The 17,326-nt window shown below is 46.5% G+C and overlaps 1 protein-coding gene across 1 annotated transcript; it reads left to right on the forward strand.

Moving 5' to 3' along the window:
• Nucleotides 1–9,923: 9,923 nt before the first annotated feature.
• Nucleotides 9,924–16,111, forward strand: GPR37L1 (G protein-coupled receptor 37 like 1). Its single transcript, XM_036756310.1, has 2 exons — nucleotides 9,924–10,664; nucleotides 14,640–16,111. The coding sequence occupies exons 1-2, from the start codon at nucleotides 10,038–10,040 to the stop codon at nucleotides 15,450–15,452; spliced, it is 1,440 nt and encodes a 479-aa protein (XP_036612205.1). The 5' UTR covers nucleotides 9,924–10,037; the 3' UTR covers nucleotides 15,453–16,111.
• The last annotated feature ends 1,215 nt before the right edge of the window (nucleotides 16,112–17,326 follow it).

The following is a 17,326-nucleotide window of genomic DNA, read 5'->3' on the forward strand; positions in this document are numbered from 1 at the left end:
GTGCTATAAAAATTGTTTCCCAGCTTTCTGCTTTCCTTCTAATCTTGGTTGCATTGGCTTTGTTTGTACAAAACCTTTTAAATTTAATGTAATCAGAATTATCCATTTCGCATTTCATAATGTTCTCTATCTCTTGTTTGGTCATAAATTCTTCCTTTCCCCAAGAGGATATTTTTAATACAAATTTGTAAATAATACTAGGGTCATACACTTCAGCCTTTAGCTTTTCAAAGAGCATTGACTTCTGTCATCTCATTTTATCTTTATTGCATTTCTGTGAGATAGATAGTACAGGTGTTATATTTATAAAGGTGCATTAGATGCAGGGGGAAGCCCAATAGTTGGTCTAGCATTAAGTAGCCAGCTGATGACTTCCTGTGGCCCAGATTGTGTTCTTTTCAATGGAACATCTTTCTGTTTCTTCTCCATCTAATTTGCAATCACTAAGAATTAGAGCTTCCCTTAGGAGTGTAGTGAACCTGAGGGCAGGAGCTCTTCCAGAGGGCCTCCAGGAATCAATCAATCCACAAGCATGTATTAAGCACCTACTAAGTTCCAGGCTCAAAGCTAGGTAATGGGAGATGTCTAGACAAAACAAAACAAAACAAAAACCAGTCTCGGCCTTCAAGGACCTTCCATCTGACTGGAGGAGACAACACGGACATAAATAGATATATACTACATAGACACAAAAATGATACAAGGCAATTTGTGGGGAAACTCTATCAAGGGATAGGGTAGAGGGAGCCATGGGAAAGGCTTCATGAGACGATAGCTCTTTAAGGCAGTTAGGGATTTTAAAAAACAAACTTTTGTCGATTTGTTTTTACATCATGTATATTTGCCGGTGTTTCCCTTCCATTCCCAGAGAGTCATCCCATATAACAAAGAATAAAAAGGAGAAAAAAAAAAGCTGTTCATCAAAACCAACCATTATCCAGTGTTCCATATGCAATGAAATGGCACAGTGCAGAGCGCTGGGCCTGGAATCAGGAAGACCCAAGTTCAAATCCTGCCTCAGATACTTACTAGTTGTGTGACCCATGGCAGGTTACTTAACTTCTGTCAGCTTCTGTTTCCCCAACTGTAAAAAGTGGATCATTATAACATTTATCTCCCAAGGTCGTTGAGATAATGTTTGTTAGGTGTTTACCACTGTGCCTAGCACTTTTGTCATTGTTTTAGTCAGTCATGTCCAAGCCTTCATGACCCCATAGGGGGTTTTCTTGGCAGAGATACTGGAGTGGTTCACCATTTCCTTCTCCAGAGCATTTTACAGATGAGGAAACTGAGGCAAAGAGGGTTAAGTGACTTGCCTGGTGTCGCACAGCTACTAAGTATCTGAGGCTGAGTTTGAACTCAGGTCCTCCTGACTCTAGGATCTACCATGCCACCTAACTCCCCAATTAATAAATTAGGCAATTAATAAATGCTTCTTCCCTTCCTCTTTCTCATGATGCCCCCCACCTCTGCAAAAAGAAAGTGAGGGAATGATTCCTTTTCCCATGTCTTCTTTTGGTCTGAGCTTGTTGGTTATAATAGCATAGCATTTTATTTTGATTTTTTTTTTGCTGTTCTCTCCATTAGCTATTGTTCATACTGTTTATTCTTGCTCTGCTTACTCCGCTTTGGATCAGAGTGCGTCTTTCTAGGTTTCTCTACATTCCTCCTATTCAGCATTTCTTACAACACAGTAAAATTAGACTCCATTCATCTTCCCCCTTTGTTCAACCCCTCTGACATCCCTTCAGGATCTAAATCATGTGATCACATGAGCCTAGCTATGTAGAGAGAGTGGAAGCACCTTTGGCAGTGGAATGCTCAATCTTTGGTCCATTCAAACTGGCTTCATTATACATGACACAATCAACAGGCATCCGCTTTGAATCTAGCTCTTTGCTGCTGCCTCAAGGGCTGCTATAAGTATTTGGGGGTATACAGAGCCTTCCTTTTTGTCATTGACCTTACTGGGGGTATATACCTAGCAGTGGGATTTCCAGATTGAAGGGTATGGACATTTTAGACATCTTTTCTTCCCTGCAGCATAATTCTAGATTGCTTTATATAATGGTTAGACTGATTGACAGCTCCACCAATAATGCACTAGTTAGTGTTCCTGTCTTTCTATAAACCCTCCAACATTGAGTATTCCTATCATTTATTATTGTCAATTTGCTAGACATGAGACAAAATCTAAATTTGTTTTGATTTATTTTTCTCTTATAGTAATTTGGTCAGCTAGGTGGTGGCGTAGAGTGAGTGCCTGGCCTGGAGTTAGGAAGACTCATCTTCTGGGTACACAAATTTGGCCTCAGATACTTAATAGTTGTGTGACCCTGGGCAAGTCACTTCATCCTGTTTGCCTCAATTCCCTCATCTTTAAAATGAGCTGGAGAAGAAAATGGCAAACCATTCCAGTATCTCTGCCAAGAAAACCCCAAATGGGGTTAGGAAGAGTCAGATGTAACTGAAAACAACTGAACTTATAATGATTTAGGACATTCTTCCACATAGTTATTGATAGTTTGAAATTCTTCCTTTAAGAATTGTTCATGTCCTTTGGACTTTTTTTTTAAATCGGGGGATGGATTTTTGTCATATATTTCTATTAGTTGCTTGTATATTTTGGATATAAGATCCTTATCAGAGATTTGATGCAGATTTTTTCCCATTCATTTCTCTTCTTATCCAAGTTAATTTTGTTCACATAAAAACTTTTCAATTTTACGTAATCCAACTTATCTATTTTGTCTTTTGCAATTGCTTCTGAACCTTGTATGATTAAAAATTCTTTCCATGGAAACTAGGAATTCTAAGAGGAAAGAGAGAAGTAGGAAAAGAATCCAGATTTCTGACCTCTGGGAATGGCCAATACAAAGACATAAAGAGAGAAGATGAGTGCCGGGTATGACGAATAACATGAGGCCAGTTTGACTGGACTGCCAAGTGAGTCCATTCCTTGTTATATTCATGCCTTCTCCCAGAGTGCTTCTGCTCTCCCTATGTAGTAGGTTCATGAGAACACACGACTTAGGAGCAACTTTAGATTTTATGAATCCAAGCGCATGATTTTACACACGGCAGCCCAACATTTTAAGAGTTGCATCCCTTGTATTCCTATACCTACTCAGCCAGTCACAGTCCTGCTAAGTTCTAACACCAGCCTAGTATGGTCAAGGACTTTGCTCCAAACTTCCCCTTCCCGAACAACTTCCCCACATCTGCCCAGAGGTTCTCTCCCAGGGTGAATGCCAAAGAACGACTTGGCCTCTTTTCTGGGCCTGTCCCATCAGGAGCACCTCCTCTTCAGCCAAGGCAGGGAAACTCCCTGGGACAGGAGTGGGGAATTCCTGGAGGCCACTTGAAGGGACATTTCCAGGAGCTAGGAAAGTCTGAACATCACTTTCTTCCACAGAATCATTGGTTTTTGGAGCTGGATTCCGACACGTTCAGAATGTTGTCCTTTTGGAATAAGGTCTTTGTTTTCATTCTGGAAGTCTTGCCTGAGATATTAGACCTTCCTAAGTGATCTAAGGATCCCCACTGGGAATCTAACTTTGTTCACCAAAATCTTGGTCCCATACTCTGGAAGTTCATATGCATTTTCCATATAGGAAGCATTATTTTAAAGGAAAGACTCCAGGATTTGATGACAGAGGATCTGAGTTCAAATCTTGACTCTTCTTTTTTTTGGGCGGGGGGTGAGGCAATCGGGGTTAAGCGACTTGCCCAGGGTCACACAGCTAGTAAATGTCAATGTCTGAGGTCAGATTTGAACTTGGTCCTCTTGACTCCAGGGCTGGTGCTCTATCTACTGTGCCACCTAACCACCCCATGACTGTTTCTTATCACCTATGTGACCATGGACAAATCACCTCAACTCTCTGGACCTCAATTTCCCTATCTATAAAATGTGCCTAAAGCTCCTTCCAGCTGTAAATCTATAATCCAATATCTACAACTTTGGACTCTGTCCTCAGGACCCCTCAGGAGATCTTGTTAAGAGCCATCTTACTTGTCTTGAATGAGATGAGAAAAGCTCCCTAGCAGTTTTCCCAGCGGAGACCTTCTCCCTGCTCTGTCAATGAACATTTGCTACCACCTAGTGGCAACTCAGGCTCCAGATGATTTAACAGGGCATGGTCAACTCAAGGGAGCAGAGGGAGCATACACATACACATCTGTTCGGTTCAATGCATTCAGTCTACACACATTTATCAAGTCCCCCCCCCCCCCAAACTTATAGTCAAATTGAGAAGCAAATAATTATATATAAATAAGAAACATACAAGATAAATTGGAGTTAATCAACAGAGGGAGCGCATTAACGTCAAGGGAGAATCAATTCAATTTAATTCAATAAACACTTCTTAAACTTCTCCCACGAAGATCTGTCCTAGGTTCTGGGGTACATAGATTTACAAAACATCCCTACTTTTAAAGGTGCTTATAGTAATGGGGGCGGCAGCTAAGTGGCACCATAGTTCATAGAGTACAGGAGCAGGAGTCAGGAAACTCATCTTCCTGAGTTCAAACCCAGCCTCAAGCACTGGCTGTGTGACCCTGGGCAAGTCACTTAACCTTGTTTGCCTCAGTTTCCTCCTCTGTAAAATGAGCTGAAGAAGAAAATGGCAAACTACTCCAGTATCTTTGGCAAGAAAACCCCAAATGGGGTCATGAGGAGCTGGACAGGACTGAACAACAGACAACAAAAAGGAAGACAAGTATAGTGCCATCTGTGAAAAGTGAAAAATGCAAAGAAGAGATCTAGGCAAAGTTCTGTGAGGAATTTAAGGAAGGAGAGATCACTTTCAGTTGGAAGAGTCAGGGAAGTAGATGCCCCCGACTTGTGTGGGGCTTAAAGGAGGAGAGAGACTGACCATTTGGAGGGAGAGCATTCAGGAGAGAGGCTCAGTCAAAGCAAGGGCAAAGATAGGGGAGGACAGGATTCTAGGATTGTCAATTTAGAACCTCCAAGGTCATCCATCTTACAGATGAGGACAGTTGTGAAAATTTTTTTTGAGGGGGTAGGCAGGGCAGTTGGGGTTAAGTGACTTGCCCAAGGTCACACAGCTAGTAAGTGTGTCAAGCATCTGAGGCCGGATTTGAACTCATGTCCTCCTGACTCCAGGGCTGGTGTTCTACTCACTGCACCACCTACCTACCCCAGTTGCAAAATTTTCAATGTGTGCATTTACACATTGGAAATCCCCCACCAGACACTATGAACCAGAGCTTGATTTGCTGTGCTGTTGATTGTCTTTACTTAAGAACGTGATGGAGAACATGTTAATAATACAGGTTAAACTTAAAGAGAGTCTGTGTACCTTTTTCTTCTCCTTTAGAGAGCCAGTTGTGAAACATTTACTAGCACCCTCCTGCCTAGAAGCAGTTGAGGGACTTGTCCAAGGTCACGAAGGCAGAGCCAGGATTGTGAATCGGGTCCTCTGACTCTAGCCATCACACCATTTTTTGCTCCTGCCAGGATGCCGAGCAGATGAACACAATGGTACAGCTAAAACTGGGAAGATAACTTGAAGCCACATCTCGGAAGGACCTCACTACCAGAATTGAGTCGATCATTTTGTTTGGTAAGCAATGGGGAGCCACTGACAGTTTGGGGGAGAGAAGTGACCCAGTCATAGCAGAGCCAAGGGAGATTACTCGGTCAGTGTGAAGAACAGTTTTAGGGAGGGCAGAGTCTGGAGGTTAAAAACCAAGTTATTCTGAGTACTATAAATATTCAAATCAGCTACAAAAGACCTATCAAGGAAGATGCTATCTACCTCCAGAGAAAGAACAGATAAGTAAAAGTATACACAGTATGGTTTTGGTCTTTTTGGAGGGGAGGCAATCAGGGTTAAGTGACTTGCCTCAAGTCACACGACTAGTAAGTGTCTGAAGATGGATTTGAACTCAGGTCCTCCTGACTCCAAGGCAAATGCTCTATCCACTGGGCCACCTAGCTTCCTCCCATAGTATGATTTTACATATATTTATAAATCTGTGTCAAGTGATGGCCTTCTCTAGAGCAGGGCAGGGAGGGAGGGAAGGAGGGAGAAAGTTTGGAACTTAAAATTAATCTAATATGATCATTGACCTACATGATCACTGACCAATCTTGCCAACTAAAGGAAATAAACAAGACCAAAAGTCATTCCCCGGTAGACAAGTGGCCAAAGGGTATGAAGCTCTCAAGAGGCAGTGAAGCAGGCCTCCTTACCTTACAGAAAGTTATCTTCCAGACATCCTGCTGCAAAGCAATTTGAAACCATGACCCCGAAGTTATTAAACTGCACAAACCTTTCAAACTAGTGATGCTACTACCAGGTCTATACTCCAAAAAGATAAAAGAGAGAAGAAAAGGGCCCATATGTACAAGAATATTTATAGCAACTCTTTTTGTGGTATCAAAGAATTGGAAACAAAGGGGATGCCCATCAACTAGAGAGTGGCTGAACAAGTTTTTTGTTGTCGTTCAGTCGTGTTCAACTCCTCATGACCCCGTTTGGGATTTTCTTGGCAGAGATACTGAAGTGGTTTGCCATTTCCCTCAGCTCATTTTCCAGATGAGGAACTGAGGCAAACAGTTAAGTGACTTGCCCAGGGTCACACAGCTAGGAAGGGTCTGAGGCCGGATTTGAACTCAGGAAGAAGAGTCTTCCTGACTCCAGGCAGGGCATTCTATGCACTGCACCACCTAGCTGCTGGAACAAAGTGTGGTATTATGAACGTGATGGAATACTCTTGTGCTGTTAGAAATGATAAAGGGGATGGTTTCAGAAAAACCTAGGAGGACCTGTATGAACTGATGGCAAAGTCCAGGGAACAGAACAGGAGAACAATTTATACAATAACAATGATACTGAAATGACAAACGACTTTGAAAGATTTTAGAACTCTAATCATTTCAGCTGCCATGCAGGATTCCAGGGGATTAGTGACAAAACATGCTACCTTTTGATAAAGAGATTATGGACTCAGAGTACAGACTGAGACTTTTTTTTGGATAAGACCAATAGGAGAAATTTTTGGATTGACCATATATTTGTAACAGGGTTTCTTTTTTTTTTTAATGTCAGTTGGTGGAGAAAGGAGGGAGGAGGCTGGAAGTGGATTTTTGCCTAAATGAAATTTAATTTAAAATTTTTAATTTTAATTTAAAAATTTAATTTGAAGTTAAAATTTAAAACTAATTTAAAAATTAAATTTAAAATTTTAATCTAAAATTTAATTTAAAAAAAGTTATAGTGGAACAGGAGATGTGAGATGGGTGTACAAATAACAGTAACTCAGGATAGATTATGAAAGTACAATAAGGAGCAAAAAAAAAAGTTTGCTAAGAGTTCAAAGGAGAAATAGAGGTCAGGAGCAAGACCTTGTATTCACATCATACTCACATATCTGCCCAGAAGAGGGCAATGAACGCCTCCCAGAACAGGATGGCCTATTACTCAGGAAAAACCAGTTTGTATTAAGATTCTAGTCCCAATTCTACAAATGTCATATACTTTAGATCTGGAAGAGATCTTAGAGATCACTGAATCCAGCCCCTTTATTTAAACTATGTAGGAATTGAGACCCAGAGAGGCTAAACTGACTACCCAAGATCACACAGGTCCAGAGGCCGTAAGGTATGGGGTCAGAGAGCAAGATGCCTTGGTTCTCTTTCCTCCACCTAGACCAGGAGCTCTTAATCTGGGGTCTGAACTTTATGTGTGTGTGTGTGTGTGTGTGTGTGTGTGTGTGTGTGTGTGTGTGTCTAGAAGAGGAGGACCAGGAGGGAACAGAACACCAGTGATTTCTAATTTAGCTGAGCCTTCTGCTGACTCTGCCTCCTCCCTCACTTCATGTATCTGGTGGCTCCAGGTGTAACCCAGAGGCCTCAGCTCTATGCTGCTGCCTGCCTTGTCCTCTAGCCCCTAGGTCCCCGATGGCCCAGCCCTGGCAGCATCCCCAGCGCAGCTGAGCAGCCCCAAGAGCTACTGGCTACCTATCATCTCTAAGATGTCCTCAAGGGGTATCCGGGGCTCACCTTCATCAGTTAGCTTGCCAAGACTTCCAGAGGAGATGAAGAGAAGTTAACGGAAATACACAAGACCAAAAGTCATTTCCCAGTGGATAAGTGGCCAAAGAGTATGAAGCTCTCAAGAGGCAGTGAAGCAGGCCTCCTTACCTTACAGAAAGTTATCTTCTAGACATCCTGCTGCAAAGCAATTTGAAATCATGACCCCGAAGTTATTAAACTGCACAAACCTTTCAAACTAGTGATGCTACTACCAGGTCTATACTCCAAAAAGATAAAAGAGAGAAGAAAGGGGCCTATATGTACAAGAATATTTATAGCATTTTATTACAGCAGTTCTTAACACAATGTATATCTATCTGTTGCATGAGGATCTTCATTCCCACCAGTTTGTGCATGGGCATATGTTAGGAACATGTATCATGGGAGGGCAGGCAAAAGGAGGGCTGGCGATCTCTGTTTAAGAACCTGGTTAGATTGGGCAATGGATGGGAAGGTGGAATAGGGAAGCAGAAAAAAGGGATCTTGGGTGGGACAAAAGACAAGTCTTTGGGTGCAAAGGGAAGAAAGAGAATGGTTTAGTGGGAAGAATCCTGTTTAGGGAATCCAGCAGCTGGGGTCACTGGTCTCAGTTTTGACACCACTTCTCTGGGCCTCAGTTTCCTCACCTGTAAAATCAGTGGGTCAGACTGGATAGTATTTAAGATTCATTCCAACTCTAAAATTCTCACATCCATGACCAAATACTTTCCCCACCTTCTCTGTGGGTGGAGGTAGAGGGAATGTTTGGTCTCATTCTGCTTGTGTCTGGTTGCTTTTATATCATCAGGAGAGGACCGGCCCAAGTTCTTTTTCTTCTTTGTTCTCCCTGTCCCTCGGCAAGATAGCAATGCTCTTGTTCTGAAAGTTCTCCAGTGAAGAGATGCTACAGTTTTCCAAAGAAATGTACTTCCCTCCCCCTCTGCCCTCACATGGCACTTTGCATCGGCCCAAAGTACTTACTATATATTATTTTAGAATGTACGCGTCTTGAGGGCAGTTGCTTTTTATTTGTAACCCCAGTATTTAGCACGTTTCCTGACAAATAGTAGAACCATAAAAAGCATGATGATTTTTGGTTGACTGTTTTACATTATGATTATTTTTGGGCAGCTAGGTGGGGGCAGTGGATAGAATGCCAGGTCTGGAGTCAGGAAGACTCATCTTCCTGACTTCAAACTGGCCTCAGACACTTAGTAGCTGTGTGACCCAGGGTAAGTCACGTTATATTGTTTGCCTCAGTTTCCTCACCTGTAAAATGAGCTGGAGAAGGAAATAGCAAACAACTCCAATAGCTTTGCCAAGAAAATGGGGTCACCAAAGTGGGAAATGATTGCAGTGACTGAACAACAAATGATTATTCATATATGTATCATTTCTGCTAGAGTTTCATGAGGGTATGGACCATATATTACTTATCTAAACCTTCTGTTTTCTCTCTAACTCACCCCTAAGTGCCTGACACAATGTACATCTGTCTATTGCATGAGGGTCTTCATTCCTACAAGTTTGTGCATGGGCATGTGTTAGGAACATGTATCATGGGAGGGCAGGGGCAAAGGGAGGGCTGGAGACCTCTGTTAAAGAACCTGGCTGGGTTGGGCAATGGATGGGAAGGGGGAATAGGAAAACAGAAAAAAAAGGATCTTGGGTAGGACAGAAGACAAGTCTTTGGGTGCTCTGGGGTGGGCCAGCCCCTGGACTAGGGGCCTTTTCTCCTTTCTCTTCAAGGCTGCTTAAGCTGTTAGAACCAGTGGTCTCCAGCAGAGGGCCTGGTGCAGGCCATCGGCCTGGGAAGGAAAAGGGGGTTGGTGGGGAGAGGTTTTCAATGCACTGAGAACTAGGAGCTGATGCCAGATGCTCGGCTGCAGCCAGCCCAGCCGGCCGGCTGCCTCTCCTCTTCTGGGGCACAGGACCTGGGGGGCCCCCTTTTCCCCTTGCCTGGGCCAGCTCTTCTCTCGGACCTCTCACCATGCTCTGGCTATGGCTCCTGGTCTTCTTCTTGGCTGCTGTGTCCACCGCCGGGCTCCAGGGCATCCCAGGTGTTACCCTGCACTCTAGAAGGCGCCTTACTACCGTAGAGGAAGAGAGGGCACGGACCAAGAGGGGAACAGAGGATGATGAATCGAAGGGGGTACAACAGTACATGCCTGAGCAGTGGGCTGAATATCCTCGGCCCATCCATCCCGCTGGTCTACAGCCCACCAACCCCCTGGTGCCTACAAGCCCCAACCCAGACCAGGAGGGGGGTGCCCAAGGAAGCGGACAGGAGCCCTACGGCAACCTGACAGGCACCCCCGGGCAGAGGCTGCAGATTCAGAATCCCCTCTACCCAGTGACGGAGAGCTCCTACAGCGCCTATGCGGTCATGTTCTTGGCACTGGTGGTGTTTGCCGTGGGCATCGTTGGCAACCTGTCAGTCATGTGCATTGTGTGGCATAGTTACTACCTGAAGAGTGCCTGGAATTCCATCCTGGCAAGCCTCGCTCTCTGGGACTTTCTGGTCCTCTTCTTTTGCCTGCCCATTGTCATCTTCAATGAGATCACCAAGCAGAGGCTGCTGGGTGATGTCTCTTGCCGGGCCGTGCCCTTCATGGAGGTGAGATGCCCGATGCCTGTCCGTGCTGTGGCCCTCAGTGGGGCTGTCCCGGATAGCGCTAGGGCTGAGGTGGCAATCCGGTGGGTGATTTAGGGGAAGAAGAGGGAAGTGGCCGGGTAAACTGGTAGGGCCCCAAGGCAGCATGATAGTGTGGACAGAGAGCCCTGGAGACTGGGCTCAAAATGCTAGCTCTGACACATGAAAGCCATGTGTGGCCCTAGGCAAGTCATGTTCCTCATCTTTAAAGTGGAGATAATAATAATAATAATACCTGCACTGTCTCCCTTATAGTGTTGTTGGGAGGGAAGTGCTCTGCAAAATTTAAAGTGCTAAATCAAAGCAATGTTTTTGTGATGGGTTAGAAACATTCAAGGTCTCTTGTCCTCAGATGGAGGTATATATGTAAGGAGGACATGGGTCCCATCTTCTGCTCATTGATGTCTCTTTTCCTCTTTCCTTGGGAAATGGGATGGTGTTGGTGATGATGGTAATGGTGATAGTAATGGTGGTGGTGGTGGTGGTGATGGTGATGGTAGTAGTGATGATGGTGGTGGTGGTGATGATGGTGATGGTGGTGATGGTGATGGTAATGGTGGTGGTGGTGGTGGTGGTGGTGGTGGTGGTAGTGATGATGGTGATGGTGGTGGTGGTGATGGTGATGGTAATGGTGGTGGTGGTGGTGGTGATGGTAGTAGTGATGATGGTGGTGGTAGTGGTGATGCCTCCCGATGTCCTTGGAGGGCTCTAGGAAAGGCTGGGGGTGAGATATCTGATAGGAGCAGCATTGGGGTGGCCCAGGGGCCAGCCTCAGCTTTGTACTCTTTCCTGGGGCAGACCCGAACAGTCTCCTTCCCTTCTCGATTCCTCAGTGTTAAGTAGTATCACAAACGTCCTCATACATCCTCTCTTCTTTTCTGTCGTCCCAATCCAGGAACCCCCTCTGTCCCCTCTCTTCCTCCTCTTCATGCCCTCAGTGATCCTATCCTCGCTGCCTCTTCTGTGCCCTCCCTCCCTCCCTGTTTTCCAAACCAGTTCCCTTTGGGGCTGCCTCAACATGGCACAAAGGAGAGCCCAATTCCAATCCAACAAGGGAAGAGCATAAGGGAATAACCAATTACATAGTGCCTCCTAAGTGCCAGGCACTGTGCTAAGTGCTTTTTACAAGTAGGATCTCCTCTGATCCTTATGACAGCCTTGTGAGGTAGGTGCTATCATTACCTTTATTTTTACAGCAAACTTGGATGAAGTGACTTGCCCAAGGTCACATGGTTAGTAAGTGGAAGTGTCTGAGGCTGGATTTGAACTCTGTTCTTCCTGACTCCAGGCCCAGGGATCTATCTACTGTGATAGATAGATAGATAGATAGATAGATAGATAGATAGATAGATAGATAGATAGATCTACCATTTAGATATAGCTGGTGAGCTATATCTAAACAAGCATTTAGGGATTGGACCAGATTCTAAGCTTCCTTTTGAACATTCAATGACTTTAAATTATAACCTTCTTCTGGGAGATTTCAGATGCAGAAATGACTTGAATCAAAACACCACCTAAAGATCCCAGTAAACGTTTGTGAGACAGGGTGAGGCCAAAGTCACTCTCTGATGTTATTAATATCTAGAAATCTGACAGATACAAACAGGCTGACATGTACACCAAGTAATTTCTTTGAACTCCAGGCAGACGCTGAGGACCCAGGGCTCTGTAGTGACTTTGGCCCTCCTGCCCAGGATTTTCCTCCATAGAGGTAATGCTGAATGCCGCATATGGGCCAGTGAATCTCAGGGCATGGGAAATGAGTTGGAAAACTGTGGCAGGCATGTATTTGGACAGAATCAAACAATTTTCAGGCCCTCCAAACCACTGAATAGTGGGCCTGAAAGCCTTCCCTAGCCCTTCCGGTTTTGATAGTTCAGCATCCTGGAGAATCAGAAAACTGAAATACAGACCCAGAGGTGGGGTGATCCTTCTATTTTAGTGAAAGCCTAATTTATTTTTTAAGCTATGCCTATATTTTTTCTATTTGTTTGTTTTTCCTTATCCCTACCCGTTTTCACTGAGTCAGTTGACTGGCTGGCTGACTGGGGAACCCCAGGTCCTAGATGGGTAAAAGGCAGGCCTGTGTAGAGAGAGGCTGGAGAATGGACAAAATGACCTCTCTAGGTCTGTTTCATCTAGACCATCTTAGGATGCCACTCCCAAGACTGGAGAAGGGATAGATGAGGCAGAGTAGATTGGGGTTAATAGAAAGATGGAAAAGGTGGGGAGAATGAGAGAGAGAGAGAGAGAGAGAGAGAGAGAGAGAGAGAGAAAGAGGAGAGGAAATAGAGGTGAGAGAGGAGAGAGAGAAAGGGAGAAAGGGAGGGAGGGAGGAAAGGAAGGAGGGAGAAAGGGAGGGAGAAAGGAGAAAGACTGGAGCTATTTTCCTGAACCCAGATGCCTGTCTGTATCTTGTTAAGCCTGTGCCCCAAACTGAGGCAGGGAGCGGGGGAAGGGGCTGGCCAGAGCTCACAAAGGATGCTCACTGACTGGGGGGTATGGTGCAGGGGCTAATAGGCTGGTGATTGTGTTTCCCTTTCTAGAGGAGCAAGGCATTTGGACTGGAGGGAGATCTGTCCACAATCCCTGAGTGTGTCCGGACATTATTTGATAGCTCTGGACAGTTATTCTCCTTCCTTTGTGCTCCAATGTGCCTTTTCTCCCCCTGCTGCTTCTGGCCTCTTCCTCTTGGCACACAGACCTGTTTTCCTGGGCACTCAATAGCGTGATGGGGACACGAAGCAGGCTTGGTTGGGGGGGGGGGGGAGCTCTGCTTCCCCTCAGGGCCGGATCCTGACATTTTCAGGGGTGTTGGGGGAAGGAGGGGGGGTATGTGTACAAGTGTTTGTCCATCCGCAGACCATGTTGTTCCCATTGGCAACCAGAGCCCTGAAGACAGACTGCTCTGTCCTCACAGTTGGGGGGAAGGGCAGGGTACAATAGCACAATGACAAACACTTATTGAGTGCCTACTGTGTGCAGAGCTGTGTGCTGGCTACTTCAGGAGATACAGAATTTTAATAAGATACTGTAGCACCTTCAACCTGCATGATCACAGAGCTAGAGCTGGGAGGGGCCTCAGAGGCCGTTCTAGTCCAACGGCCTCATTTTGCAGATGAAGAAACAGACCCACTGAGGGTAAGTGACCCGCTCAAGCTCATAGAAGTGGTAGGTACTGGGGTAGCACTGGAACCCAGGTCCTCTGACTTCAGAGACAGTGTCTTTTCCACTGTACCATGTACATACAGTCTGTGCAGAATCGCAGAATTCCAGAGTTGAAGAACAGTTTCTCTGTCAGTTTATTTGAATACATCCAATTTCTTTATAATAATGACACTATAGAGTGACTTTGGCCATACCCTGTCTCCTGAAAGTTCTCCCAACTGTCTACTGGCTTTTTTGTGCTGAGTTCACCGAGTACAGCCTATGCACCAAAAAAGAAAAAAATGCCCTCTACAATACCTCTGCCAAGTGGTCATCATCCAGCCTTTGCTTGGGGAGCTCACCACCTCTCAAGGCAGCCTTTTTGGCTAGTTTTTCCCTATTATTAACCCTCTGTATACCTCTTTGCTACAACCACTCACTGCTTCTGTTTGGCCGTAATGTTGTAATAAAGACTATTCCATGACAAGGACGCTAGAATCATCATCATCATCGATACAAAAAATGTTATGTCATGGGTGAAGGTAAAGGTCATTATTGTGCTGGGTTGTTAGGGTAGGGGAAAAGGAGGAAGGAAGGATGAAGAAGCATACACTGGGTGCATTTCTTGATTCTTTATACCCTTTCCCCAGAGGACAAGCCAAGAATTTCCTCTCCTAGGCCTAGTTGCATCCACCTCTTGTCTTGGCCAAGACAATGTCTCACTCCCTGCTCTCCTGCTATCTCTTATGGCTGGTCCTAACTCTGCTCTTTCCCTATATCTGTCTTCAGGTATCCTCGCTGGGAGTCACGACCTTCAGCCTCTGTGCCTTGGGCATCGACCGCTTTCACGCAGCCACCAGTCCCCTGCCCAAGGCCCGGCTCATCGAGCAGTGCCAGTCAATTGTGGCCAAGCTGGCGGTCATCTGGGTGGGTTCCATGACACTGGCCGTGCCCGAGGTCCTGCTGTGGCAGCTGGCACAGGAGCCTTCACTCACAGCAGGCACCATGGTGGACTCATGCATCATGAAACCCTCGCCTGGCCTGCCTGAGTCCCTCTACTCCCTGGTGATGACATACCAGAATGCCCGCATGTGGTGGTATTTTGGCTGTTACTTCTGCCTGCCCATCCTCTTCACTGTCACCTGCCAGTTGGTGACCAGGCGTATCCGGAGCACCCCAGGGAAGAAGCCAGAGTGCCGGGCGAGCAAACACGGACAGTGTGAGAAGCAGCTGAACAGCACTGTGGTGGGCCTGACTGTGGTGTACGGCCTTTGCACCCTGCCAGAAAACGTTTGCAACATCGTGGTGGCTTATCTCTCCACGGAGTTGTCCCGGCAGACCCTGGATCTCCTCAGCCTCATCAACCAGTTCTCCATCTTCTTCAAAGGCTCAGTCACCCCAGTTCTTCTCTTGTGCCTCTGTAAGCCCTTAGGCCAGGCCTTCCTGGATTGCTGCTGTTGTTGCTGTGACGAGTGTGGGGCAGATGAAGCCGCCTCTGCTGACGGCTCGGACAGCAAGCTCAAGACAGAGATGTCCTCCTCCATCTATTTCCACAAGCCCAGGGAGTCACCCCCTCTTCTGGCACTGGGCACTCCATGCTGAGTCCTGGCTGGAGTTGGGGGGTGGTGGGAGGTGGGACACTCTAGACCAGGGGTGCATTCAGATTTTTCTTCCCATCTTGCCATCTAAAGATGGACTTCATCCTATAGAGGTTTGGGGATGTCAAAGACCCCTTCCCCAACAGTGGCCCTCCTGGCCAGTCCCCTTCCCCACCCCATCCCCAATACTGCCCCATGGTGGAGAAGAGCACTCAGCTTTGCAGTTTTGTTTGGTGGGTAGACCTGCCCCCATTCCTTTAGCACCACTCTTAGCCTCCTAGCCAGAAGCCGAAGTCTCGCCTGCAGACTCCGTCCCAATTCTGCATCCCAGTTTTCTCCAGGCCTGCCTTCAGGATCCTTCTCTGCCCCCCTGCTTTTAGCCCTTCTTTCTCTCTCTGCCAAAACACATACATCCACATACTCTGTGTCCCCCACATTCAGAAAAAAGGTGGCTCCAACTTGGCAGGGGCTGGGTGATCCCAGCCATTCCGAGCACCACCCTGCCTGGCCCAGAGATTTCTAAGCTCCCAGATGACTCTTCCTCTTTCTTCCTTCTTGTCTCTTCTCTTCCTGGGGTGGCCCTGGGCACAATTTCTTCCCAGTCCCCCTGCCAAATTCTGACCTGTAGAAGAACCTAAGAAACCAATAAATTAGCTAGAACTACGCCCTGCCCCTGGCTGTGATTTCCATGTCTCCATGATCTTGCAGCGACCAACTTTACTTGCTCAGTCTCCCTCACCCTGGGCTACATGGGGTCCTGTGTTGACCTCAAACACCTCTGGTGCTTGCCATTCTGGACACCACTGACCTCAAGACAGTGTTATTGCTTTCTTTATGGAAAGAGACGAAGGCCTAGAGGCTTTATTCCTATCTTTGGCCTGGAGAGCAGAGATGCTAACAGGCGCCAGATCATCTCTTACCAAGCCCTTACCCCAGGCTCCCCTCCTCACATCCCATTGTGAAGCAATCCAGCTTTTTCCAAGCCCTGGGACTTCCCAACCCCTGTCTCCATCTTGACCTCTCTGGCTCCCTGAGCTACTCTTTTGGGGGTTTTCAGAAGGGAATGTTAGCCCAGAGAGAGCTTAGAGGACCATCCTTTCTTCCCCTACCTTGCAGCCAGACTGGCCTCTGTTGAGGATGAGACACCTAGTTAGGCCTGCGGCCTCAGTCCTACATCTCAACTGCCCATGCCAATCCCATTTGTAGGAACCTTCTCATAGTGGTGCAGTTGAAAGGGCATGGGTTCTGGAATCAGAGGACCTGGGTTCAAATCTTGTCTCTGTCACTTAGTACTTGTGTGACCTTAGGCAAATTACTTCCCTTTTACTGGGTTTGAGTTTCTCCACATGTGAAATGAGGGGTCCTTGAGATCCTCTCCAGGTCTGGGTCTATGATCCTAGGGATGCTCTCCTCTGCTTTCACCCCTCAAGTTGGGCCCTCCACCAAATCCACCCCCTCAGCCTTGGTTCATTTCCCAGAAATGAAAGAAAGGGGCAGGGGAGGAATGGAAATGGTCACCGAGCCCTGGACTGACCAACCTTTGTCAGAACCACTCCTGCTCCCCTGACCAGCCTCCCAGCTCTCTGAACCCCTTCTCTGAAGCACACAGCCCATCCCTAGACATGCCATAAAAGAATACTCTAGGGGCTGCATCCAAGTTGGGAGGTCAGGATAGAGGGTCTCTGGTCAACCTTGGCTCTCTAGTCTCCCCCTCCCCTCAGATCCCATGCCCAGGCCTCTCCCACCCCCACTCCTCCTAGGAATCTTAGCCGCCTTGTTTTCTTTCCCTGGCATCCACCCCCGGGACCGGGTGACGCCGCCAAGAGAGGGAGGCAGTTGCTAAGTGACAGCCCTGCCATGTGCCCGCCCTTTGTGCCG

Source organism: Trichosurus vulpecula, chromosome 4 (genome assembly GCF_011100635.1).
Source record: "Trichosurus vulpecula isolate mTriVul1 chromosome 4, mTriVul1.pri, whole genome shotgun sequence".
Lineage (NCBI taxonomy): Eukaryota > Metazoa > Chordata > Mammalia > Diprotodontia > Phalangeridae > Trichosurus > Trichosurus vulpecula.